The sequence below is a fragment of the Emydura macquarii genome, unplaced genomic scaffold (assembly GCF_026122565.2).
Source record: "Emydura macquarii macquarii isolate MOO-44397 ecotype Brisbane River unplaced genomic scaffold, CSIRO-AGI_Emac_v2 contig_691, whole genome shotgun sequence".
Lineage (NCBI taxonomy): Eukaryota > Metazoa > Chordata > Testudines > Chelidae > Emydura > Emydura macquarii.
Window position 1 is genome coordinate 8061971 of NW_027130828.1, and position 26530 is coordinate 8088500.

Genomic DNA, 26530 nt, shown 5'->3' on the forward strand with positions numbered 1-26530 from the left:
CCTGTGCCATGATGGGTCACAAAGCCTGCAGCTCTCCCGGCAGGGGAGTACCCCTGGCATAAGGGGGAGTCTCTTGCAGCGCTAGAACAGCCCTATGCCACTTCACCTGGCAGCCCCAGAGTCAGGTGAATGCTGGGAGAGGTGGGAAGGAGCACACAGTCTTCTGGCTGCTCAGTGGTGCTAGGTGGTTCCATAGGGGGAAGCACTGTCGGCAGCATAAGTCAGAGCAGCCCCGGGGCTGCTCTACTTTACATCAGGGCTGCTCTGGAACCTGTCCACCTCCCGGGTACGAGAGCCACGGATGTCGTGCACAGCCACCTTCCCCTCCATCCTCGCTGCACAGAGCTTGGCTTGTCTGCAGCCCAGGGGCAGGGCCGGCCTTCTGTTTTCCACAGAAGCAGAGCTTCTCCTTCACAAGCCAGCTCCGCCAACAGAGGCTCGCGTCAGCCTCGTCCGGCTCATCAGTGCAAACCGCATGGATGGGAGAGGGACGGGTTTGTGGGGTGTTGGAGGGGGAGCCCCCCAGATCCTGCTTGTGGCTGGTGGGGCAGCTGACCGAGGGGCTGGGAGTGCAACGGTGCTGAGGCCTGCTCCATGGAAGCCAGTAGATTTCTATCCGCGTTAAAGGGGAAGGCTTGCTGCAGGTTCAGTCTGAGGCCTGCCAGCTTTGACAGTGTCTCTTTGATTCCCACCACAGCTGGACGGGAACCTTGTTTCCATTGGCCGGCGTGCGGAGGGTGATTGCACTACTTAATACTGGCCACCTGGCTTTTCTTTCCCTCCCTCCTCTTCATCTATCAGTTGCGGTAACCGGATTAGTGCTCCCTTTGTCCTCCAGCGCTTGTAAACCAAGCAGGTGCCTATTGACGTTATTGGGTTTCTTTCAGACACTGCTGCCCTGAATGGCTCTGGGGCAGGAGCGACCTCTCCTGCAGCCCTTATCTGCTGCAATAACGGGGAATTAGAAGGGAACAGAGTAATCAGCCTGGGGAGGGGGGGATGGACTTAGGAGACTGCGGTGTGGTGGAGGGCTCGTCTGCATTGGCTCCACCAAATGGCGTTGCCTCAGAATAATGGGTCTCTGTTTGCTAATGATACTGCTGGTTCAGTAGAAAATCAGACACTCCGCGGAGTGGCACGGCCCCCGGGGAAAGGAGAGCATGGCCTCCGGCCCAGAGTGAAAACCGCTTGTCCTCGTCGTAAACCCCGCCGCGTAGCGGGGCGCGCTCTGTCCTGGAGCCGAGCAGACGGGGGCTCTGGCAGGTCACGATTGAGGTGCCGTGACAGAGTTCGAGGAGGGGCAGGGCGGGATTGGGGTAGCCATGAACGTCTGCAGAGCTGTGTGGGGGGACGTCTACCTGCCTGCGCTTTGCCTGGCTTCAGCCGGCGCTATTCATCTCTCCCTTTTAAGCACAGACACGCCCGCCCCTGAAGAAGGAAGGGAGGGAAGCAGCTGGGGGAGCTGCTGTGTGTGATGGGTGATGGAGGAGTTTAATAAAAGCAGATCTATTTTTCAATCACAGTAGGTGGCTGCACTTATTAGCGTTATGACAGATTCCTGGAGCGCGGCGTTGTAGAGGCAGGATCGATTGTGGAGCATTAATCGACTCTCAGATCCCGTCTCTGGGTTGGTTATTTTTCCCCCTCGGTGTTACCAGCGAAGTTAAATTTCCCCGAATGCAGCAGAAATGCTGACCGTGGCACAGCCCCATGCCCTATGGGATAGCCCTGCCTGGCTCCTCGGCCTCATGACCCTTGCGACCCTGGCGTGGTGTCGGTGGGAATGGCTCGGCGATGAATGGGGAAATCCTTTGATTCCCACCAGGCTAGCTTTGCATTTCCCCTCCCCCGCCATACTTATTTCCCCTCCCTCCATCAGCATAGAAATTGTCCCTGCTTCATGCTGGCCCATGCCGCTGCAGCTTCCCTGGTCCGTCAGCTGGCATGTCTCTCTGAATCCGGATAACCCGCAAGGTGCAAGGCAGTGCGGAGGGAAGGCTGGAGTATGTGACCTTGTGCCTCTGTTGGACCTGCGCCTCGCTCAGCTATTTATGCGTATGTGAAATGGTTAAAGAACCGCCACCCTTCTGATCTGGTAGCATTCGACAACCGCGTACGCTGCCATAAATGACTGCACCAAATGCAGGGCCATGGAGAATCAGGCCCTGCATTTTTAAAAACGTTAAATACCATTTCCATGACCTTATACACAGAGGGCTTGTCTGTGCTATAGAGCCTGGGCCGGCACGGCTAAGCCTGCAGAGCTCCCTAGTGGAGATGCAGCGTAAGCCGACAGAAGGAGTTCTGTCTGCTTAGCTACCCCTGCCCTGTACAGCGTTAGCTCTGCTGACCGAAACACTTTTCCATTGGCATAGTTGTGCCTGCACCAGGGAGTTTTGCTGGCATAGCTGTCTCGGGTAGTGGGGGCGATTCTTCTCCCTCCCACTAAAAGGAGAAGAAGAGAGGAGGTACTCCAAAGCTTTGTCCAAAACTTCAACTTAAGATCAGGCTTTATTACTTTACTGTTGTGTTTTGCTGGTTGATCCACCCCTTCTAGTTGTGCAGGAAGCAGAAGCGATGAACAAAGGAAAGATCCTGGAGATCCCCTGGCCTTTAACTTTCTCAGACTTTACTACTGAGGAAAAACTCCCCTTGGGCCTGATCCCACCAGGGGCTGCAGAGCCCTCACCTCTGCCCGACTTACATTCAGATGGAGGGCGCTTAGCCTCTTGGCGGATTGAGCCCATTGGCTGCCAGGGGAGTTTTGCCTGAGTGAGGACTGTGGGATTTGCCCCTTGGTGGGTGGGAGGCTCCCAGCCCAGTTTTGCAGACCTGAGTCGTTCTGAGAAGCATCTGAACTGAGCCAAACTGAGCCCGAACTCCAGTTCAGCCCCTCCCTGCACCCTCAACGGTGCCCATTCTGCATGGCTCATCGGCGGCTGGTGTTCCTTCCAGGGCACGGCTATTACCTGGCTGTTGGGGGAGCTGTTGCTCAGCACAACTGGTCGCACATCACCACAGTGCTGCAGGACATGAAGTTCCGGTGCAAGCTGGTGGACTGCTCGGAGGAGTTGGGGATGATCAGCATCCAGGGGCCGGCGAGGTAAGCACAGGGAGATGGGAGATGGGACAAAGCTCCCCTGAGAAGCCACCGTTTAACCGGCACTGAATTTACACCAGCCAAATTCCTCGGCACTCGTGACCGAAGCCAGGGGTCCAGAGGTGAAAGGCTGTTGCACTCCTGCCTTGTAAGCCTGATTTCCTAAGTGCCATGAAAGGGTCTGGGGAGGCAAGTGGCATCCGGAGAAAGGGAGCTTGAGTTTCCCTAAGACATGCCTGCTGCAGCCTGTGCTGCTCCTGCTCCACTGATGGGTAAGTGACTGGTCCCGGGGTGCGCTGGGATGCGAAGGGCTGAGATATTGGGCTGCACGGAGGAATGGGGGGGTGCTCGCTGCAGCAGGACTCACTTGGCCAGTCCCTTGCCTAGGGCAGCTCCAATCCCCTTTTGGTGGCTGCTGTCTACTCCTGCTCCCCCTCCTTGCGTACCCACGCAGGGCCTGGCCCCACTGGTCCCATAGCAAATGGCTAAGTGGCGGGTGCCTACGTGTGCTGGGACCCATCCCTAGCTGTGCCAAGGGGGAGGAGGGGTGAAGCTTTCTGGGGTGGGGACAGGAGGTGAGGGAGCCCAGCACGCCGCCTGCCCCGCCCGCTAGAGTCCTGTCTCTGAGCACCTGAGCGAGCGCATTGCCCAGCGCTGGAGCGGAAAGGTCTCGTCCGCACTCTCCAGGCACCTGCCTCTCCTCCCGTTGCCTGGCCCGTCCGTGCTATTTTTACTGCTAAGCCATACCGCAAAGCATCAAATATTTAGACCTTTCTTCTGCACTGCTCGGCGCATGCTCCATCCCACAGGCACTGACCCTTTGCACCGGGCCTGCTCAGCCTGGGCTCTGTGCCTCCCATTAGCCCCCTGGCTAGGAGCACGGCCTTCTTTAAAATGAAACCAACCCCAGGGACACCCAAGGAGGTGGCTTCCCGGGCAGCTCGGCTCATGGAATCATCAGGCTGGAAGGGACCTCGAGTGGTCACCTAGTCCTGTCCCTTGCACTCATGGCAGGACTGAGCATTATCTAGCCCATCCCTAACAGGTGTTTGTCTAACCTGCTCTTAAAAATCTCCAGTGATGGAGATTCCACAACCTCTGTCGGCAATTTATCCCAGTCATTAACCACCCGGACAGTTAGGAAGTTTTTCCTAATGTCCAACCTAAACCTCCCTTCCTGCAGGTTAAGCCCATTGCTGCTTGTCCTGTCCTCAGATTAAACAATTTTTCTCCCTCCTTGTAACAACCTTTTATGTACTTGAAAGCTGTTATCATGTCCCCTCTGTCTTCTCTTCTCCAGGCTAAACAAATGCGTGTTGGTTTCCTTCCAGGCCTGTTCCCTGCTTCTCCCTGCACTCAAGGCTGCCGTGTCCCAAATCTGACCAGTGCGGATTCCCCCTCTCCCCACCCCCACCCTAGTTAAAGCAGGGAAAGCACTAGCCACGCGGGGGAGCTATGTCTACACTGCTGTTATAGCCATGCTCGCTGGGCATGCAGGGCCTGCACGCTACACGCTGCCATCAGTGTCAACATACCCTGGGAGGAACTCCATTGGCTTCTCTCTGCACTTATGCCTTGGTCATCGGGTACGTCTACCCAGGAATAAAAAACCCACAACTGGCCTGGATCAGGTGACTTGGACCGATGGGGCTTGGGGTCCAGGCTGAAAAATTGCTGTGTAGATCTTCAGGCTTGGGCTGGAACCTGAACTCTGGGACCCTGCACGGGGGGAGGGTGAATGTCTTCCCCAGCAATTTTTAGCCCCGCAGCCCAATTGCTCAGTCAACTGACCTGGGCCATCCACGGCCGAGCTGTGGGTCTTTTATTCCTCTGTAGATGTACCCATCCAAAGCAGAATCTGGACCTAATTGTATGTATTTATTGACCCACGAGCAGTTTTGGCTTGCCATTCCAGAGCAGAAGAAATATTCAGAGTGCCAGGAAGGCCAGTTTTAGTGTAATGCAGCCTGGAGAGGCGACGGGAGCTGGGGAGAGAGCGGCAGGCCCTGAAAAGCGTTGGCAGGGCTGTACCCTGCATTAGACAGCAGCGTGTCACGGCCGCCCTGACATTTGCGTCTGTCACATGTGACAAGCCAGCGCTCATTAGAACTGGCTCAAGGCTGGGAAGCGGCTGGCGTGTTCCCAGCCGCTGGGGCTGGCAAAAGGCGGTGAGGAGAGGATAATGAAGGAAAAGCCTCCCCAATGCTGGGAGTGCGTTTATTCCTCTCTGCAGCCTTGAGTGGTGCTGTTAGTGCAGTGCTGGGGAGAGCTGTTCTGTAGCCAAGCCTGGGGTGACGGGAGAATTGTGGCGGTCGTGCCTCTTCCTCTCCTACCTCCCTCCAGCAGCCAGCTTGATGTAACACGGCAGCCAAACGTGGGTGGGGCCCTGTCCCGTACCCGTGCTGCCGGTAGGGAGTGTGGGCCCGACGCTTTAAGGTACTGTGTGTCGTCTCGCTGGTTTCAATTCGACTGCTGGCTTCAGTAGCCTGACGAGCCCCGCTGGGGTCACTCGGGGTGGTGAGCGCCACACTCCCTGGTGCGTGTCGGTGGGATCAGGACCCGGATGGGGAATCTCCTGCTGGGCTGTTGTGTCATGGCCCCATCTGCTGTCGAGCGAGCTGCATGTTTCAGATGGAAATGAAACTCCCTCACCCCTTTGGGTTGAGCGTGGGTTTGATCGCTGAACCCCCCGTCCTGTGGGAGGAGGTGAGATGGGGTAAGCAGGGCCCCGTCCTAATGCAGCTAAGTTCAGAATCGGGCATGACTCACTTCCCTCTGCCAAAGCCATCATGGGCATTGGAGAAGGGAAAGACTTACAGGCCTGAAGCAGGAATCACTGGGTGAAATCCTCTGGCCTGCATTGTGCAGGTCAGACTAGAAGGTCTAATGGGCCCTTCTGACCTTAAAATCAATGTGTCCACCCTAGGTTATCTTCCCCCCAGCTGCTGATACAAGATTTGTCCCCTCCGGCACATTGCCAGGCTTGTTTCTAATTTCCCCATGCAATGGGTTTTGTACCATTTGCCTTGGGGGAGTGTATTCTACGATCTGACTGATCTCGCCAGTAGGAGATCTCGTAACCAGTCTCATATAATAAATTAGCCCTTGGGGTTTGTTGAGGCCCATCATGATGCAGGCAGAGATAATGCGGGCAGAGTAAATGTCTTGGCGTCCGTCAGTCCTATCTAGCCCCTCTCCTGGTGCTCCTGTTCCTCTGAGGGGGATGGGATGGGTTGTGACTCAACGTGGAGGAGAAGTTCCTTCTTTTCCCTGCCGCCCTTCATGGAGCTGAGACAGATTGGTGGCAGGATTGATTAAATATCAGATCCTGATGCCATGTTGAGTTCTGGTGGTGCAGCCGCCTGACGGTGTGCAATGAGCAGCCTCCCAGCTGGAGGAGATCCCAGCCCTGTGCCCTCACCACAAGGATGTATAGAAATGGCCATCTTTCCCCTGGCGCTCAGCGAGACTGTGCTCTCTCTGACAGCGTACGCCCCGCCATGGAGCATGACTGAAAAGAACATTAGGAGGTTTCATTTTTCTGGTCTCCGAGGAGTTGTGCTGGGGAGAGGGACGGGTCGTGAAAAATCAGAGGCTACCTGTAAATAGCAGCCCTACGCGGCCGACAGTGGGCTTTCCCCACAGAACCTAGAGAGGGCGACAGAATAAAGAGGCGAGAAGAGGATCGGGGGAGAAGCAGGGCAAACTGTCCTTCCAAAGCAGACGGGCAGTTGTCTTTCCAGCCCGTGCCAGAGGCAGAACCTTCCGCGTGAGCTGGCGCGGTGGGTGTCATGCGTGAGCTAGTGACCTACCGGCCCCAACTTGTCACCGCCTCCTCACCAGGGTTTTCTGCTCTTTCCTTGCAGCCGCACGGTTCTTCAGGAGGTCCTCGACACCGATCTCAGCAACGAGGCCTTCCCCTTCTCCTCCCACAAGCTGGTGAAGGCAGCAGGATGCACGGTAAGAGCCCAAGCCCTCGGCCAACACTCCCTCCTTCCACCGCTTGGCACGGGGAAGGTTCTGCCTGTAGCGTTGTTGCTTGGGTGGCCCACCCGTGTGTGTCTAGGGCCTGTCACGCGAGGGCACCAAAGCACTTAGATGGGCCGAGCCTCTCACACATCCCCAGCCCCGTGAGCAGGACCTCCTGGACCAGGATGCTATACAAACAAGGGCAGATGCTGGATGTGGCCCTCACCGGCGCAGGAGTACACCCACCTCAGTGCAGGTCTGGGAGTCGGGGGTTCCCAGAACAGCAGCCACGTGAATCAGGTTTGTGGTACGTGTGTGATATGGAGAGGAAGATAAGATGGGAATCAGGATGTTGGGAGGTGAAGGTCTGATATCTCTGGAGTCTCCCAGCCTGGGATATAGCGTTCTGCCCCTGACAGAGAAGATCAGTCAGACGCCATCTTGCCTCACCTGGGGGACTCCAGGCTGGAGGCTGAAGCTAGATACATTCAGACTGGAACCGAGGTGTACATTTTTAACAGTGAGAGTAATTAAGCACTGGAACAATTTACCGAGGGTCGTGGTGGATTCTCCCTCACTGACGATTTTGAAATTGAGACTGGATGCGTTTCTGGAAGATCTGCTCTTGGGGGAAGTTCTCCGGTCTGTGTTACACGGACCTGCCACAATGGTCCCTTCGGACCTTGAAATCTATGGCCCTGTACGCTGGGGAAGCTGAGCTGAGCTGAGCCGCTGTGGAACCGAGGCCTTCGTATTTGATTTGTTTTTCCTTCAGCTTGGCTTTGGTTTCCAGTTCTGGACTGAACACACGTGTGTGGGGGCGTTGCTGGGGGGAGCTTGCTCTGCGTCTCGGAGACGACCAGATGTAAAGAGAGCATTGAAATGTTCTTGGGGATGGCAGCTGTATGTGTTGCTTTTGGACACTCCTCTTCCCCATCCTCCCCACGCCGTACCGGCAGCCCGCCACCATCCCTCCTTCCAGCGCCTACGGTCATGGCCTGCTGGATGACCCTGAAGCCTGGCAGGGAGACTCATTCTCCCAGCCTAAATTTGCAGTTTATCTTGGTCACCTGCACTGATGTGTGAGCTGGGAACGGCTGCACGCTCTAGGGGCGTGCGGGGAGCACAGGAATCTAAGCTAGGTCTGCCTGATGAGCGCACTGCCTGGCCAGACACACACGAGCTGTGTGCGTGCGCGTGCAGGATTCGTGTACCCCTAACCACCCCCCAAAAGGGACTGATTCTGATGCTTCGAAGTAGTGCCTCGCTCTGTATTGAAATGAAATGGGCTTGCTAGCGGGGGAAGGAACCATGTGAAGAAGAATATCTGGGTCTGGCCATAAGCGATTCATTCCTTTGTACAAATTGTGTGTGTGTGTGTGTGTGTGTGTGTGTGTGTGTGTGTGTGTGTGTGTGTGTGTGTGTGTGTGTGTGTGTGTGAGAGAGAGAGAGAGAGAGAGAGAGAGAGTGAGTGAGTGAGTGAGAGAGACACACACACCACCCATTATGTATTTGGTGGAGAACTGCAGACAGGCACAGCAACAGCAATCCCAAGCATGCAGGGACCAGCCAAGAAGATCTACCTGTATCTGTCTACACCTGCGGCTGGCTCTCTCTCTCTTGCATACATTGAGAGCCAGCTGCATGTGTAGACAGATACAGGTAGATCTTCTTGGCGGTGGGCCCCGGCACGCTTGGGGTTGCTGTTGCTGTGCCCATCTGCGGTTCTTCACACACAGCTACACTCGCTGCCTGTAACTCTCCCATGTTTCTAAATTAAGAGCGAAAACGATTTCCTGTGCCCGTAACTGGCTGGGAAAAGACTGAATGCAAACAGCAGAGCCTGGATGCTTTCTCCTCACTGGAGGAATCTAGCTGCCCCTCCCACCCGCACCATTCTGCTGCCCGCTGTGCGCATCTCACACCTTGCTCTCGGCTCTCTCCCCCACCCAGTCCTCTTTCCTTGTGGTTCCTTTCGTTGCCTTTCAGCGCTCTCAGCTTCCATGCTCCCTTCGGTGCTTGGAGCTGCCTCCTCCAGATCTCTTCTTAAAGCCAGCCCCTTCTAGAAATCCTTCCGTTCTCCTTTCTCATCAGCAACCTCTCCTGGCCCTTCTCCAGACAAGACAGTTCAAGGTTCGTGTGTCGACCGTAGGTTGTAAGGGCCAGATGCTGGCACCCTGACACATATTGTGTAGCACCTTGCTCAGTGGGAGGAATAAGAGAACTACATATTATGAGTCAGGGTGTAGAACCTGCTCCTGAGTAGACTCTTCAGGGTGAGGAATGTCTTATCCTATGTCTCTACGGTGCGGTGTGCCTGTACAGTACAGCATACAAGACTCTTGTTGATGATAACTAGTATTCCTTGTACCACTTTAGCGCCATGGCAGCTCTGCTGGGGTAGGGCATGGTTCTTCTCATGCACAGTGAGTAAAGCTCATTTGTGTGTCAAAGGCCTCTGTGTCGGCTCTGCTGGAAAGAAAAGTTCTAGGAGCAAAGTGGATGGCTCGGTGTTCTCATTTGCATGCCAATACCCAGCATGCTTTTCCACAGTGCTCCGTGTTCTCATTTGCATGCCAGTACCCAGCACTTTCTTCCAGCCCACACAGCTTTTTCTTAGCAGTGCCTGGTTTGAGCTCTGGGAAGACGCTGGGAGCTGTCTGACGTGATAAATCCATGCGGGCCCCGTTGACTTGTGTTTCCGCAGTTATGTCAAAGGAACAGAGGAGTCCTCTTTGTGGCCTAGAGACAAGTGCTGGCAGTAAAGAGATTCACTCAATATGGGAGCCCCCTTTGTAAAACTTGTGAGCGATGAGATGTAAAATAGGTCCGTGTTCTCCCTTCAAAATGTCGGGGCGTGAGGCCTTGAGAAGTATTTGATCACAGAGGAAGCCTGACAACTTTAAGCTTTCTGTACAAGTGCAGATTGTCTTGAATTTGCTAAGACCTTATATTTAAAGATATCGGCTGTGCATGTTGAAATGCGCAAATGGTAATTCTTAATACTGATATCCAGGGCTAAGCTCCTGTGTGTCTGAGGAAACACAATATGTGTGCCTTTGGAAGACTAAGAAAAATCCATCACTCTGGCCTGGTTCTACTGCCTCATGAAGAAGGGCAGACACAGAAGAGCTGACCCAGTCCTAAGGCATCTCACACCTCCTTCAATGTGATGCGCAACAGTGGCCGCAGTTACATCCAAAGGGTGGCAATGTACAGTTCTCATTAGATGCCATACCTCTCTGGGCTCACAGCTTTGATTCTTCTACCACCGAGGACCATAATGGGCAACTCTGTTCCTCTGGCCCAATGAAACGTTTGCCCACAAGGGTAACACTCGTGTGCAGAGCTTTCTCGAGGGCTGGTCCCAGACCCTGGGCCAAATTCCTACAGGGATTAAAGATCATCACAAACCTCTCCGTCTTCTGCTCCAAGCGCCAGGCACTGTCTGTGACCGGCCTTCTCTGATCTAAAACACAGAGCAGTGTGAGCATATTTAAAAAAAACCCAAATACCCCAAAAACAAAACAAAACCCTACCAAAATACTCCACTGCGCATGCGATTCTCCCTGGGGGAGAAGAGAGAACAAACTGTTTGTGACAGATCTGAGTCACACAGCTTGATGCATGACACTCAGGTGCTATGGTGAGGTATAAGAAACTATATAGACTAGAATCTTTCCCTCCTTCTGCATAGTCACATCGACTCAGCTGATTGAGCTCCTTAAGGCAGGGTACCATACTCTCTGCACAGCACTCACCGCAGTGCTGGTGACCAATACATCAGATAGTCCATTGGCATTGGGACCAAGCCACTGAGATCCAATCCAGATCTGGCTTTTCATAGAAGTCAGGAGTCTTTAGAGTTGGGGTTTTGATGTTGACACCTTCTCAGAGGCTCTGTCTACTCAGAGAAATGGGCACTGGTGTACCAGAACAATGTATTTGCACTAGGACAATCCCCTAATGTAAAGAGGCAGAAACAATGTAAGAACTTAATCCGGTAAATTACCCCACCGATGCACTCTCAGGTAGACAGGGTCTAATACTGTATTGGTGAATAACGTTCCAGCCGGGCACAGAGCCACGGTTCCTTCCTGACCTTTTATTTCTCTCCTTCCCCTTGCAAGTCCAGCTCATTTAATGCTTCCAACTCTTAGACTTTTGTTTGTCTTTAAATGGACACTTTGGCCCTCCCAGGCATGCTGATGGGATTTCACTGAAGGAGTAGGAAATGGACTAAATGACACCTTCGGTTATCTCCGACGCATGTTGAAATGCAGGCAGAGCGCGTGATGAAACTTGCTTGACAGGAAAATTAAGGACGAGATCTGACTGTGAAGGAGAGCAAAGCCATTGCCAGCTGATTAAAGCCAGGCAGCTTTCAGGAACTGTGCAGTTAATGTAATTAAGTGCTGATCCTTCGGCTGTCATTGAATCTGTTACCAAGAGGACTGATTAGGTCGCTGCTGAGCAGCGAGCAGAGTTTTTCTGCAGGGATTGGGACCACAGGGTTTTGTGGGAGGGATGCGAGGGTTTGAAGTGGAGATTTGCCGTAGGAGGTGAGAACATTTTAGTGGGGGTGTTGGCTAGCTGGGAATATTCCACACCTGGGCTCATGTTTCGCAGCACTGCTGTGTGAGGCACTGGCCTCCAAAATATGTCACCCTTTCCCCGGTTGTGTCTCTGTTCTCTCCACTTGTCCTTCTTCACTCCTCTTTCTGCCTGCCCCCTTTCCAGTTCCTTTCTCTGCCTGTTCCTGTGCCCAATCTATTGCGCTGTCCCTCTGCCTTCCTCATGGCCCCTTCCCTGACTAGAAGGTGAGGAATGGCTAGCCAAACGGCTGCCAAATGTGAGACATTTTTGAGCCCTGTGCTGAAGACCTGGCTTGGTGGCATTCCTCTCCCACTGCTCCTCCCTTTGAGTGTGTTCTTTGTAAGGTGACAGCTCACTGGGCTTTCCAGTCTCCTCTGCCCTGCCACAAGAGAGCCTGGAGTGGCTCCGTAGCCTGTTGAGGATCCCTGAGGCAGGGCTGGGGTCCTGCAGGGTCAGCCCGAGGGGCCCAGTTTCACAGGGACTGCCTTGGTTCTAGCACTTGGTGGCTGTCCCGTAGTTCCATGTGGGAGTGTAAGGTGGTGGAGTGCTAAGAGTGAAGATCTAGGATGCCATGGCACATTTAATGCACCCCGTCACCATCACCACCAGTAGCCAGTGAGAGAATCTGTGGGTCCCATCCCTCTCATCCTCTCTCCCGCATCTCCTGTGAGCTGTTGTACAGGACAGCCTCCAATTAAATTCATTGGCTCCTGGAGGTGCAGTACAGAAGAAGCAGCCCGGGTGGAGGAGGGCACAAAGGTTTTATGCCACCTTTTTGCCCTGGTTTGCTCCAGGGGCTGGAATATCACCCATCTTGAGTTGCCCAAGGGCTGTGGTGCAACCAGGAATCCCGAGAGCACCATATTCTATGGGCCTGTCCCCTCCCATCTCCACACATCCCTGGCATGCTTCCTACACCCATTCTTGAGCCAGGAGCTTGAGAATTCACCCCGAGCAAGTTGGGGCTCCTTGTGATCCCAGTGTGCTGTCTGCAGCGTATGGGGCTGGAGCAGGAGACAGAATCTGTCTCATGGTCTTGGCCAGTGGTTCCCGGGTGAAGTTTCCTGCATCCTCCAAGAGGAGCGACAGCAAAACCTGGGAAGCAATCTGGCTCCAGTGCCAAGGTTTATAGATTCATCCAAGTGTTTGCAGAAAATAAACTGGATTGTAACCAAGCAGATGTGTAAGGGGAAATAAAATATCCCGATCTCAGGCAAAGGAGCCTGAACTGATTAAAAAATGATAAAGAACTGAGCAGAAGCAGGGAAGGTCAGCCATGACCTCAGCAGCCCAGTATGCGACACACTCGCCGTTGTTTGCAAAGACCTCCATGTGCATCTCTGAAACAGTAAACAACATAAAGAGCCGCGTGTTGGGATGGTCCTTGTGGGGTTTTAGTTTTGTCTGAGTCCTCCTTGGATCTGCGCAATCCCTTCAGTGTGGAGAGAGAGGAGCCCTGTGAAGTTTATTATCCTGGCACAAGCCGGGAACGCCGTCTGGGCCCACAGCCCCATCCATAAGATGTTTGTTTTTCCTCCATGTCTTTGTCTGACTCCCTTTTCAAATGATTCCTGCTAGTCGCTTCCCACTGCTGCTTTTGACAGGCTCTTCCCCAACACCACATTTCCTTACCCAGGCAGAATGACCACTGAAGTCAAGCAGGATCTGCACGCTGGGCCCTGCGTGGAATACTCTCTGCCTGAAGACATGCATGACAAAAACAAACATGGGCTTGAGAGCAAATCCAGGTTTTGGCTCAGCCCCAACGCTTGGAGTTATTTGGGTCTGGGTTGTTCAGCTAGCCCCTTATACAGCCAGACGCCAGCTGCAAGCTCCAATCCACACTGGTGCAAATGCCCCACATTTCAGATCTGGACTTCAGCTTCAGTCTCATCTCTAATTAAAATGAATAATGCATCTGACTGTCTTGGTGCTTGTGTACAACAGCTTCTGGGTATCTGATTAGCTAAACGAGCTAAAAACTTAATTTAAGATGACGAAGGCAATTTGCTCAGACAAATCCCAGAGCGGGTGGGGAGAGACTCTGCCTAGAAGAACCGAGCAATCCCACCATCAGCAGCACAAACTGAAATGGAAAACCTGGTGAAAACCCCAGTTGCACTGAGCCCTGTAGCTCTGGGGTCACCTGGGAAGCACTGGGGATAAAGGGTAAATTAAATGCTCTTTGCACCTTGCATGCATGACTGTGGTAGTTATTGGTGAGCCTGCCACCTCTCTAGCTGCAGGAGGAGGAAGGAGTAGCAGGTTCGCAGGCAGAAAAAGGTGCCACAAAGAGGTCACCTCTACGTGGGGAATTGCTCCCAGGAATAGGGGCCATGGGGTTTAGAGCGATTGTTTTAAATGCTGGAACTGGTTCTTTAGGAAGTGCTGGAGTGAGGCTGAATTGAAAGTGCCGACTGTGCCGTGGTTAACTTTGTAAGGGCCACCTCCTCGGTGGGAAAACAAGGAGATGGAGATGTGCCTTAACGTTAGCAAGCTCCTTAATATGTGCGATGGACAGGAATTGGTGCATCTTACTGGGGAGAGACTAGCTGTGATCTCTCCAGGTCCACGCTTGTGTAGCCATACCAAAGGCAGCAAACCGTGGCGGGGGGGCATATGGGCCTTCACTACATTAAGGAAATGTATGCTACAGGAACGATATCAATGCAGCTACACCCTCACGTAGACAAGTTGTGCCTGCACAAAACAGCTCTTCCATCAGTGCGGCTCACGGGAAGTTACCAGAGTAAGTTACACTGATGTAAAATCTGCTTTACGTTGCTGCAGGGTATCTATCTTAGAGGCTTGCACTGGTCAGATTGGTGCAAATTTCCTTACTATAAATGGGTCCTTGGTTATTTATTTGGTTGAATGATCTCGGCCTGGATTAGTGGGAGCAGAGCAAATTGAGAGCTGCAGCACAGAGTGTGATCTAACCCTTCTCCTTCAGACAGGAGCGGCCCCACCGTAGCGCAGCGCATCCTGCCTGTATCTCTGCCCCCTGCTGGGTCAGCCTTTGCTATCCCCGTCATGGCATCCTCCCGTCAAGCTCTAGCGTCCCAAGCCCGCACTCTTGACATGCAACTGGGAGAGCAGCTGAGTGACTGGTCCAAGGCCATGCAACGTGGCCGCAGCAGATCTGGGTTTGGAACACAGGAGTTGGTGACCCCCAAAGCCCATGCTAGTTCCTTGAGACCGCACTGCCTCTGCTTGGAGCACCAAGACAACTAGCGTCTTGCCCCTATTGCACAGGGAGTTGGTGACGGAGCACAGGACTGAGAACAAGCTCCAAGGACTAAACCGCAGCACCTCTCCATTTCAAGAGGCATGTGCCCAGGAGAGCATGGCTGGGCAGCAGGGCAGAGGTCAGCAAGATGTTAAAAGGCGTTCTCGTCTGGAAATTGATTGAAGGTCACAGGAAATTGCTTTTTTTTTTTCACGTAGGAGCAATCCACCAGCAGTGAGAGAGGTCACCAAAGCTGGGTTAGGAAACCAGGAAGGGGGAGTCTGTCCAATTCCCCACATATTCGATTAAAAAAAAAATGAAGGACATTTTTCAAACCTGAGCTGGCTGACAGTTTGCAAGGCGATGAAATTTATAGTGGTGCACTTCTGTCCTGGCCTGGGAAACTCTCAGCATGAATGCTCCATCGCTTCCCCTCTCCATCCTGACACCTGAGAACTCAAGGGCATTGGCGTGGCTGTAATCTGGGATCAGGACACACTTGCCTGTGCATGAAGGCAGCTACTTCTGGGAGGCAGGAGATGTGGATTCAAATCCTTCCTCTGACTCAGGCAGAGTGACTGGATTCAAGTCTGCTTTCTCTCTCTTTGGCACAATGAGCATCTAAGTAGTCATATGATGTGGAACAGCTGCAAGGGGAGAGATTGAGGCCATTGCACTCAGAATAGTTGATAGTCTGGTGGTTAGGCTCCTTATGGGGGGGGAGGAAGAATCTGAGATCAAGTCCCCGTTCCAGAGTGGGGATTCTGACCTGCCTTTTCCACATAACAGGCTGGTGCCCTAACCACTGGGCTAACAGAAATAAAGGGTCACATGGATGAGATTTTCTGGCCTCAAATGCGGTGTTCCAATTTGCTAGCATGTTCTGAATGTTTTGGGATCAAATGGAATATTTTTCCAGGCGAGTCTAAGAAAACACTCTAGCAGATGTATAATGCAGGAGGCTCTGGTGGGCAAGCACCTTTCCTTCCAGTCTCTGGGATAGCACACAGCATATTACATCCCAAACGCAAGTGAGTGTGAGGGGGCATCAAACAGCCTTTGTGTTTTTGCAGTAGGCATGTAACTTGCCCTAAAGGCAAAGCCCAGCTGCTCTGGTATCTTAAAAATTCTGCTTTTGCAAACACAAAGATGCTCCTGACTCAGGATTTACCCAAGCAATTCTTCACCCTGTCTGAGTGATCTACCAGCATCATGGGGAGACGAGAAAAGAACTGACTCACAGACTCCGCTCAGCCGCAAAATGTGTGTGTCCAGTAACATTCAAGGAGATTCTCTGAAATAGCAGGTAATTTGTGCCTCCCGCTTACTTACACAGGGCCAAATCCTGCGGTTTGTATCCAGTCCTAGCTTCTGCTGATGTCAGGGCCTGGAGGATTTGCCCATTGTACTGGAGATAAGTGTTTTACAGCTGAAGAGCAAAAACAGCTGGTGCCTCTGGGAAACCCAGTTCGTCAGCATATGCGGCACAGCCCCTGCCAGACAAGTGGAGATTGCACTAAGTGCTGTACCATCTCACTGCACCGTGGAGCCCTAAGAAACCTTTATTTTGAGCAGTGCTTTCTGGACTGGAATGATAGAACCACATGTTATAGGTAGTGATGCGGTTAGCAAAATACACCTCCCCTCCCCTGAGCCTGCAGTCTTCCAAATGTATCCTCTTTTGCAGGTAATAATTCCCCTCTATTGAGCAGTAGATCTCACTGCTGCAAGCACCACCTGTCCTCTAGGGGTAGATTGTGATGGAAGTTCGGCTTCTTATGGTGAATTTGATAGGGCATTATCGAGGGCCATAAACAACGGAGGAATTCATTATACCCAGAATCTAGTGTAGAAATGTTAGACACTGAGCTAAATCCCTTCCTGATGTAACTCCATTGACTGTCAATGGGATGAACTGGATCCAGTGTCTTAAAAAAATGCCCTATTGTGATGGTTGTCACAGATTAATTCATCTGTTGAACAAAATCAGCTGGGATGATGATGCACAAGGAGAATTCCAGCTGAGATAATAACTTTCTGGAGCCAGCTGATTGGTTACTGGTGTGTGTGAGTGTGTGAGTGAGAGTGTAATGTGCACCCAACCAAATAAACTTTAGTTCTGGCTTATGGTTCAGAGATGGAGGCTCTGGTGCTATTTTATGGCTCCATGTGAAATGTATGGGAACAGCAGTTCCCATGAGAATACGGCCAGTGATGTCAGAACCCAGCAAGAATGGCTGATGTCACGATATCTGGGGGAAAATGTAATGAGAGCATCTTACCATTCTGTGCTGGTGACTTCAAGCCTGCCTCCCTTTGGCCACATCTCTAATACGTAGCTCTAGACACATGCACATGCTGTTGCTGTGGGCATATGTGCATGCCTGTGTGGATGAATACGGCCCGTGGATGTATATCAGACGGTCAGACTGTCTGAAACTAGTGAGGGCCACCCCACACCTTTTGGTTGGATTCAATTTGTATGATATAGTCACCTGCCTCAACCCGCAGGCTGAGACCTGGGTGTTCCCCCCTTCCTCCCCCCCCCCCCAACTGTTGTTATGCCAAGTGATTTAAAGGGAAGGAGCTGAGCTAAGCTTTTCTCATGAGGAAGTTGCTCTGGTATGGAAAGTATGTCATGTTCCCAAAGCCAACAATACAGCACCACAGGCAGGGTAAATGAACCATGGAGTTGACTGTCAATGCCCAAAGCATCTCCTGCCATGATTAATACAGTAGCCGGCTACACAGTGCCTTGATCTCTTGCTGTTCCCTAATTAGGTGACACATTTGTATGGAGCGAAAAGCTTTTCCGCATCCTGAGCGTTCATACGTCTCATAAGTAGTTTTCCAACCTTCATGCTTCATTGCACTTCCAAGACAACGGTTAAAGGCAGGCAGGCTCTGAGTGTGATCCTATGGTAAGGAAGCTCAAAAGTAAATTCACAGTACCTTTTGTGTTTCCCCTCCACTCCCCGCCTCAGTTCTATTGTCGCTCAGGTCGCATCTCAGAGCAGCATTAAACTCTGCTTTCAGACTCAGAGGGCTTTTGTTTTAGAAATGCCGTTAGCGCACAGGATAGGCTGGGGGAGGGAAGTGCTGATCCATTTGTTTACAGCATTATAATTACTGTTTATTTAAGAGCCAGCAATATGCTCATGTCAACAGCTTGCCTGAAAGAAGGCTAAGGAGGTAGGATTATTATTTATTATTTGTACTGAGGTAGCATGGAGGAGCCTGAGTCGCAGATCAGGACCCTATGGTGCTAGGTGCTGTACAAATGCAGAACAAAAAGTCAGCCCCTGTATTTCTCCCAGGGGACTCCACCTGGGCTGCCACTCAGGTCTGAGATGCACCCATTTTCCCGGATTGATTTTTGGTCGCTAATATAAAGGAATATGGCACTGAAAAGTTTGGGGGATATCAGTCTGGACAAACTTAAGGCCCCGATTGTGCACTTGGATTTACTTAACTGGGCCTTTGAGTCCACACAGAACCCTAGGGAGGCACCACGCAGTTGCAGGGTCAGAGCATGAGAACTCTTTCCCTACAAGACTTCCCCCAGCGTCCGCCTGAGTCACTCCCTGCTGGTTAGGATTTGCTGCAGGCCCAGTTTGAAATGTATCGGGAAGAGGTTGCCTTTCCAAGGCTTCCATCATTGACTTGGCCTGGCCTGGCTGGGTTGTTTGGAATCCACCGATTCAAGTCGGTTTCTGCTCACACTGTCGCTGATTGCTAATGATGACCCATAATGAACAACCGGTCATTAACCTTGGCTACTTAGCCGACTTTGCCAGCTGACGTCCTCTGCAGTTCCTGGAGAAAGATTATTAATATGCTCTACCTTTTTTATACCCTTAAGAATAAATCAGCAGGAGCTGGTCATCTTTGCAAAGAGAGAAGAGGGTGACAATCTTACCCGCACAGGATACGTCAGCTGGGGAGAGAACAGACAGGCTTTGTAAAGGAATCTGAATGTTTCCTTTAGGTGGGGGGTGAGCATGGATTTCATCATTAAACGGTCGAGCCAATTCCAGTTCTTCAAAATTGGGTCTTCTCCATTCAGCAGCAGTGGAAGTTTGGCAGCTGTAATGTGTTGGTTTTAGAGAGCAGAAGTGGCTGTAGTTTTTGAAGTAATAATTAAGTGTCCTGAGATGAATTAGTAAAATAACAACTGGTTTTTATGAAGAGCCAAATTCAATTGAGCTTAACTAGAGTAATTAAGGGACAGAAGAAGTCAATTTTCCTAGTAAATTCTGATAACTGAGTCACTCTCCCCTGGGTGACCCAAGTGCCAGAGCTGGGAAGTATAAAGCAGGGGGGTCCTCTGAGCCCCAACTGAAGTGCAGAGAACACTCATTCCCCTTTGCACCATTTCTATCGGACTATCCAGATGCTTTGTTCACCTCCCGCATAGCCTGCTAGTGCAAACTCTCTGTGGGCTGCACAGATTCATCCCAATTTTTAGCAATAAGCTTATGTGTTAAAACAGAAAAAGTGCAGTAGGCCTTCACCTACCCTTTGCTTCTCTCCATCTGCCCTGATGTAACCACAGGGGATGTAAAATTAAGGAAGGAGTAAACGTAATAATTCGTGGACTGGCACAATGTATTCTTAGACTGCAGGTCAAATTTTGCTCTCATTTCCTCTCGGGCCATTCCATCCACGTCAGTGAGGATGTCCCAAGGTTGGCCAATTCTTTTCTAAATGCCCTTTCATGTCTTCAGGAGACCTTTCTGCCATTATATCACTGCATGTGGAGCACGCATGACCCAACATCTCATTCTCTCTCTTTCATCCTTGCCTGCTCTGGATAATTATTACTGTTGATTATTATTCATTTTACTGCAGTGGGAAAAGGCCCCATCTGAGATCAGGGCCCCATTGTTCTACGTGCTGTCACAGAAAGAGACAGCCTCTTCCCCAAAGAATCTAGACAAACAAAGGGTGAGAGAATCCTCAATTGTTTCAAGCGGATCCTACTGTTGCAGACACATCTTTCTGTCTGAAACAATGTTTTGTGTCTTTTTTCAAAGCTGCAAACCACCATCTTGAGTGGAACTGAGTTAATCTCTTATGAAAAAGATAAGGCTTGTCGTTCACCTCTGTGTCCAACCTGTATGAAATCTGCACTTGCAACAGATTTTGCTGCAAGGGGGCTCCCAATTGCTCTATGAGACTAAGAGGAATAGAAGAATATATTCAGGGTGAATCAATTCTTCTTTTCTTTTAATTCGAGCGGGTTGGTTTTGTTGTTGTTCCTACAAAAGCTTTTGACAATAACTAAAAGCCCAGCATACCAGAGCATCTTTAACTCTGCAAAATATGCCAAATTCATTCCTGATCTGTCCCAATCACTCCTCCACTTAAGGTAACTAAGGTATCCAACATTTTCCAAAGGTGCTGACACTCCAAACCATCTACAGTGAAGTTAATTTGAAGGGAGGAAACCAAAAATTAAAAGCAGAAAGATTCTCTAGGAGCCACGTTAATGCTCGTCCCAGGGAAACATGCATTTTGCCATTGCACCTGAGCAGAGTTAGGAAATGTCATCTGTCTCTGTGGGGACCACAGGAGGAAAAGCTGGTATCCGAACTCCCTCTGGGTGATGATACAGCAGGTAAATTGACAGTGACGCCTCTGCTGGCTGGAGCCCGTCTGCATAACAAAAGGTTCCCTCACACAGCATTTAATTTTGTGCTAATTTTGGCTGAGCCACTGAAAAGCAGGTTGCACAACTCTGGAGCTCTTGAAAGTGGTGCTTTGCTTTTGGCACTCCGGAGCTGCGGGAACAACAAGGATACGTCCGTCGTTCGCCTGCTAACCCGTGTTAATGTGGTGCCCTTCGTTTAGCACTCTTGCTGTAGAGCCTTTGGCTTGAATCTTGGCTATACCTCCATGGCAGTTGTGGCACAAGAGGGAACAGTACAGGACCTAGATTTATGCCTAAGTCCAGGGGTCCGGAATGGCCTCGGCAGAGTGGATGCTGAAAGTCCCTTTCTCTGGTGATCCAACGTAATGGGTGTGTCTACACTGCAGTTGGAGGTGTTACTGCGCACACACAGAGCTACCCGAGTTAGCTTTACCTAGCTACCTCAGGTACTTGAGCAGTGAAGCTGCAGCAGGAAGGGCTGTACAAACCCACCTGCCCGGGACCCTTGCTATATACCCAAACGGCTAACGCATGCTGCTGTGGCTACATTGTTAGCTCCGATACGTCTACCTTGGCTGCAGTCAGACGTCTAGCTGCAGTGTAGACAAACCCAGTGTTGGTTGACCCTTTGGGCATGGTGCAGGGCCTGACTCCTGTCCTTGGTGAACAAGACGGGTGAGGTAATATCGTTTATTGGACCAACTTCTGTTGGTGAAAGAGACAAGCTTTCGAGCTACACAGAGTTCTTCGTGTGTTGCTTATCCCAGGTGTTTGCTGGCTGGAGGCACGGAGCGTTGGCTGGTTGATGTGTTATTGCGGGGAACCTGAGAGGAGTTTAGGGGATTGTTAGTTGGTTTTTAAAGTCATTAGTTCTGCTACAGTTTGTCCACTGGCCCGGGGACTCTGTAGTTGGGCACATCATTCAGGGGAAGGTGGTAACCACCACTCTATGCCTGGATATCGCCTCCCCCCGCAGAAGCCGCATTTAAATATTCGCTCTCCGTTATGATCCATGAATATTTCATCCGCCTAATCTAGATTACCGCAGTGCGTCATGTTAAATGATCATCTCCGGAGCCGGCTCAGACGAGCGCCACTGACAGCTCCTTTCCTTGGAGCAGTTGTGAAGGGCTGTCATGCCGCCTATATTAGTAACATGCCCCATTGTGTTGCTAATTGTAAGTGTGTCGTTGCATTCCAGAGATTTGACGGGACTGAAGTTGATAAGGCCTCTGCCTGGTATTTTTAAATGTGTTGTATGGGAAATGTGAGTGCTCATGCAACGAAGTAGCACTAGCTGTGAGCAGGCACGGAGAAGGCTGTCATTCCAAACCTTCACAGCTAGGCCAGCATGCCCCCATCTTGACATTCAGAGCACCTTGAAGGACCTCATGCGTCAGTTCTCCTCTCTCTTGACCTGTGACAGTTTCACCAGGTCCAGGTCCCCCAACGGCTCTGCCAGCTGACCTCTCTGGCCAGCGAAACACTTCTACTATCTCAGTACTGAGCTCCCAGCCACCTCTGCCTCTCTGCTACATTCCTATCCTTCTCCTGGATTTCCCACCCAACTCTGCCCAGGCACCTCTGTCAGGGTCCGTCGCACCTCTCTCTGTTCTGATCCTGAGCTTGTCTTATCATAATCATAGAATCATAAAATCATAGAGTTGGAAGGGACCTCAGGAGGTGTCTAGTCCAACCCCCTGCTCAAAGCAGGACTAACCTCAGCTATATCATCCCAGCCAGGGCTTTGTCAAGCCTCAGTTTAAAAACCTCTAAAGATGGAGACTCCACCACCTCCCTCGGTAACCCATTCCAGTGCTTCACCACCCTCCTAGTGAAAAACTTTTTTCTAATGTCCAACCTAGACCTCCCGCCCTGCAACTTGAGACCATTGCTCCTTGTTCTGTCATCTGCCACCACAGAGAACAGCCTAGCCCCATCCTCCCTGGAACCCCCTTTCAGGTAGTTAAAGGCCCCCTCACTCTTCTCTTTTGCAGAGTAAACAAGCCCTGTTCCCTCAGCCTCTCCTCATAAGTCCTGTGCTCCAGCCCCCTAATCATTTTTGTTGCCCTCCGCTGTACTCTCTCCAACTTGTCCACATCCTTTTTGTAGTGGGGGGCCACTTGGTCAGACATCTGCCAGCCAGGCTGAGCTGGGTCCAGCTGCACAGTGCTTTTGTGATGTAAATAAGTGGTCACTAGAGACTAGGTTAAGAAGATGAAAAACTCATAGTCACTTCATTTATTATTATTTCTATCACAGGTAGCAGGTGGAGGCTCTAACCAAAGTCAGGGCCCAGTTGTGCTAGGTCCTGTACATGGAAAGAGATGGTCCGTGATGAAATGATGAAAAGAGCTTACAATCTAAATGGCAGAACTACTATCCCCAATTTACGTTTGGGGAACTGAGGCACAGAGGGATGGGGGTGACTTGCCCAAGATCATACAGGGAGTCTGTGACAAACTAAAACTTGAACCTACAGCGTCTGAGTCCCAGCCCATCACCTTAACCACCAGGATCATTCTTCTTCTCAAAGAACTTAAATTGTATTTGACTCCAGGTCTCCATGCTCTGCTGACTAGCTAGCGAATTATGTAGCAGTGGTGTAGCATTTTAGTTCCAGAAGCATACTTTTCTAACAATACAGGGCCCTGTGTAGAGTTTAATCCATTTAATTCTTTATTAAGACACGTTCTGTTGGCTGAACACTGAGCAGATAAATGTCTGTGAGTGAGAATGCAGGCATGAAACAGAACAGACATCAGAAACTGCTGGACCACTAATAATTGTTCTCCTGCTAGGATATAAAATTTACGTTGGCACAATACATCGTTAGGTGGTTTATGAGTCCTTTGGAAGGTGTAGGACCCAGACAGCCGAATGTTTTGGAGTCGGTAGGAGGCAGCAGGCCGGAAGAGTTCTAGGTCAACATAGGGTGACTTACTAACAATATTGTTGAGCTCTGTGAATTAAAACAATATCTAGCTGCAATGCGCTTGATTTTTAAGAGTCTCAGTGCAGCCTCCATTTTTGCATCTCTTTGTTTGTTTTATTCAAAAGTTTTGGCCTGGACTGACATGGCTTTTTAAAGACACTGCCCATTCTGCTTTCTAGCTGCATTAGCTCTGATTTCAGCTGTTCTGCTGTGTTTTGTGTAGCATTTGTAATATCTTACATCAGTACAGCAGGCTTTGGGCCAGATCATGCCAGATCCTTGCCAGATGCCTTAAGATCATGTTGATGTCAATAGGTGATGAAATCAACAAGATCTGGGAACCTTTTAGGTTCAGACCCTGGGCAAATAAAGGTCACTTTGTCCCTTTCTCCCTCACTGAAATGAAGCTATCTCGGGGGTGGAAGCAAGAGTTGCTCACAACACTATGCTGGAGTTTACGACAGGAAGTGAAGAAGATTCCCATATCCCGATGAAACTGAAGGAGGGATGGAATTGGCTCAATATTTCTCTGTTTGCCTTCCCACCCACCTTCACTTCCATAGGTGTCTCTGTTATCCTAGCCTGCCTCCCAACCTCTTGCCTTCATGATCTAGCAGCATAGTCAGGGCTTGCTGAGAATTCAGAGAGCTGAGGCAGCTCGCAGTGCAGTCTGCTGGTTGGCCTCTCCATAACCCTGTTTTGTGTGTGCCTTGCTCTCTCTGGTTCTCCCCTAAAATCAATAGGGAAACCAGCTGCAGGGTTGCAATGGGCATTGCATTCTGATCGAGCTCTGGATCGACCTCCCTGGGGAACTCTGCTCACCCTTTATGTCCTTTTCAGGCGCCTTTTCTTCCTCCCGGTAAACTTGATGGTGAGGCTCCCCGTGGGTGCAGAATCAGTCCCTGTGTAGGGATCACTCTCCTGGTCCAAAATCAAAGTTTCCTCTAGTGCCCACGTCCCTCTGAGCTCTCTCTCTCCCCCAAATCATGGCTCGACTATGAAAACTGCACTCAGCCCCTCTTCCCTTCCAGTGCACGGACTCTCCCTGCATTTGGCCTGAGAAGCTCTGAGCTCAAGGCTGCACCAGGGGCCAAACAGATTCTGAAGCTGGAGCGGAGCCAGCGGCTCTTGCTGCTAACGGTGAAGGAGACCAGAGTAAAGTTTGCAGAGTGCTGCTGCAGCCTAGCGTAGAACCCAGGGGACTGGCTCGGGCAGGCGGGGAGAGGAACCGCTCACGAGCAAGCTTTATTTCTCTGCACCATTATGGGGTCTCTAGGGAGGGCTGGGAGCATTTCATACCTATCAGACAAAAGAGAAATCAGACAGCTGTGTGCTTGTTCCGTGTGTTTTATAAAAGGGGTCTAGGCTGGTTCTGAGCCTGAACGGTTAAGACAACTGGACAACACATGGTGGCGGCTGTGGAGGGATCAGTGTCCTGTGGGAGCCCCCAATGCTCCCCCTGAAATCAGGCTGTCGGAGCATCTACAAGTCCCTCCTGATACAGCAGAGCTGTGCTTGCGTCGTTGCAGATGTGCAGTTCTCCCTTTGTCGTCCTTGACTCAGCGTCTTAATGTGTTCCCTTGACACTGCCTTCCCCAGAGTTTCTTTAAGTTGTCTGTCCATCTAGCCCCATGCACGTCTGTCTGTCGAATCACAGTTCTAAGGCATCTGTCACCATAGTACAGAGGTTGCCCAAAACATTCCAATCTCACCCTAGAAATCTAGATGACATTCCCTCAGCCTTCGGTATTCTCTCTGCTGCAAATACCGACGTCCTGTTTTTCCATCCACTGCTGGCAAATTTGTTGAAGGGTTGCAGGTGTATCTGAGCACTAAGGGTAAACAAGTGTCCATTGGAACAGTACCCAGCCTTGCGAAAGAGAATAGGAGCAGAGTCCAATGAAAGGAAACCAGGTGTCTACTCTCAGAGCCGGTGGACCACTGCTTATTTTGCAGCAAGAGAGAGTTCGGTTGGATATTAGCAAAAACTTCCTAAATCTAAGGGTAATTAAGGACTGGAACAGGTTTCCAAGGGAGAATGTAGAATCCCTGTCCTTGGCGGTTTTTAAGACCAGGTTAGATAACCACCTGTCAGAGATGGTCTAGGTAAACTTGGCCCTTCCTCAGCACTGGGGGCTGGACTTGATGACTCGTAGATCTTTCGCAGCTTCCCCTAGCCCTCCATTTCAGTGATTCCACAATTGCTTAGTGCCTAGCAGGTCCATATTCTAGTACCAATCACTGTGTAACCTTGAGGGAGGCATCTGACCTCTGTGTTTTTGTCTACACAATGGGGATAGCACATCCCTACTTCCCGGCGTACTGCGAAGCAGCTGCAGATTCCCAAGTGGAAGATGCTCTGAGGGAGCAGTCTGTAGGGCTCCAGCTCATTCTAAAGCACGCTGGCCCTTGAATGTATCCTCATCTGCAGGGGCCTTTGAGTTAGGCCCCGTCAATGAGGATTTCTTAAAGGAATCAAGCCCTCGCCATTCTGGCAGGGCATTTGCTTCTGTGTTTACATTTCCCCGCTCTCATTACGTTCTCTTTTCTCGCCCCTTCTCTATCGGGATCCGTTAGCTCGCTGAGGTCTCTGGAATGGAATAATACATTTCCATTTCCGTTCGGGTGTGGAAAACGAAATCGGCGCATGATCCACCCACAGCCCCTTGGTGGAGACACGAGAGGCGTACCCTGCTCCAAGCACAGCGCCCCCTGCCCACTCGTGCAACAGGTCACGAGACCCCAAGCCAGGGGTCCAAACGCACCAGGGTCAGAATCTTGCAGCTCTGGCACATCCTGTTGAATGCAAAAACGCCGCAGAGACTGGCGACCTGGGCCAAGGATTCGAGACGCTCTGGGGAGTCACTGAGGGACGGTGATCCTGTCCTGAGCTCAGTAAGATCCACCATCTGATGAAGTCCATCTTGCCACGGATTTTGATGGGAGTTGGTTCAGGCCCCTGGGGGCCAGCTGATGGGGCGACATTGGCCTCGGCACTGCAGGAGCACGCTAGGCAGCCTGCCGTCAGGGAGGTCAGGCCATGCGTAG

The 26530-nt window shown here is 51.2% G+C and overlaps 1 protein-coding gene across 1 annotated transcript in view; it reads left to right on the forward strand.

The window, feature by feature from the left end:
• Positions 1-26530, forward strand: part of SARDH (sarcosine dehydrogenase) — an 83553-nt gene that overhangs the window by 43619 nt on the left and 13404 nt on the right. Inside the window, exons 16-17 of the mRNA XM_067541604.1 lie at positions 2956-3103; positions 6967-7060. Of these exons, the coding sequence (XP_067397705.1) occupies positions 2956-3103; positions 6967-7060 (242 nt within the window). The remainder of the gene's footprint in view (positions 1-2955; positions 3104-6966; positions 7061-26530) is intronic.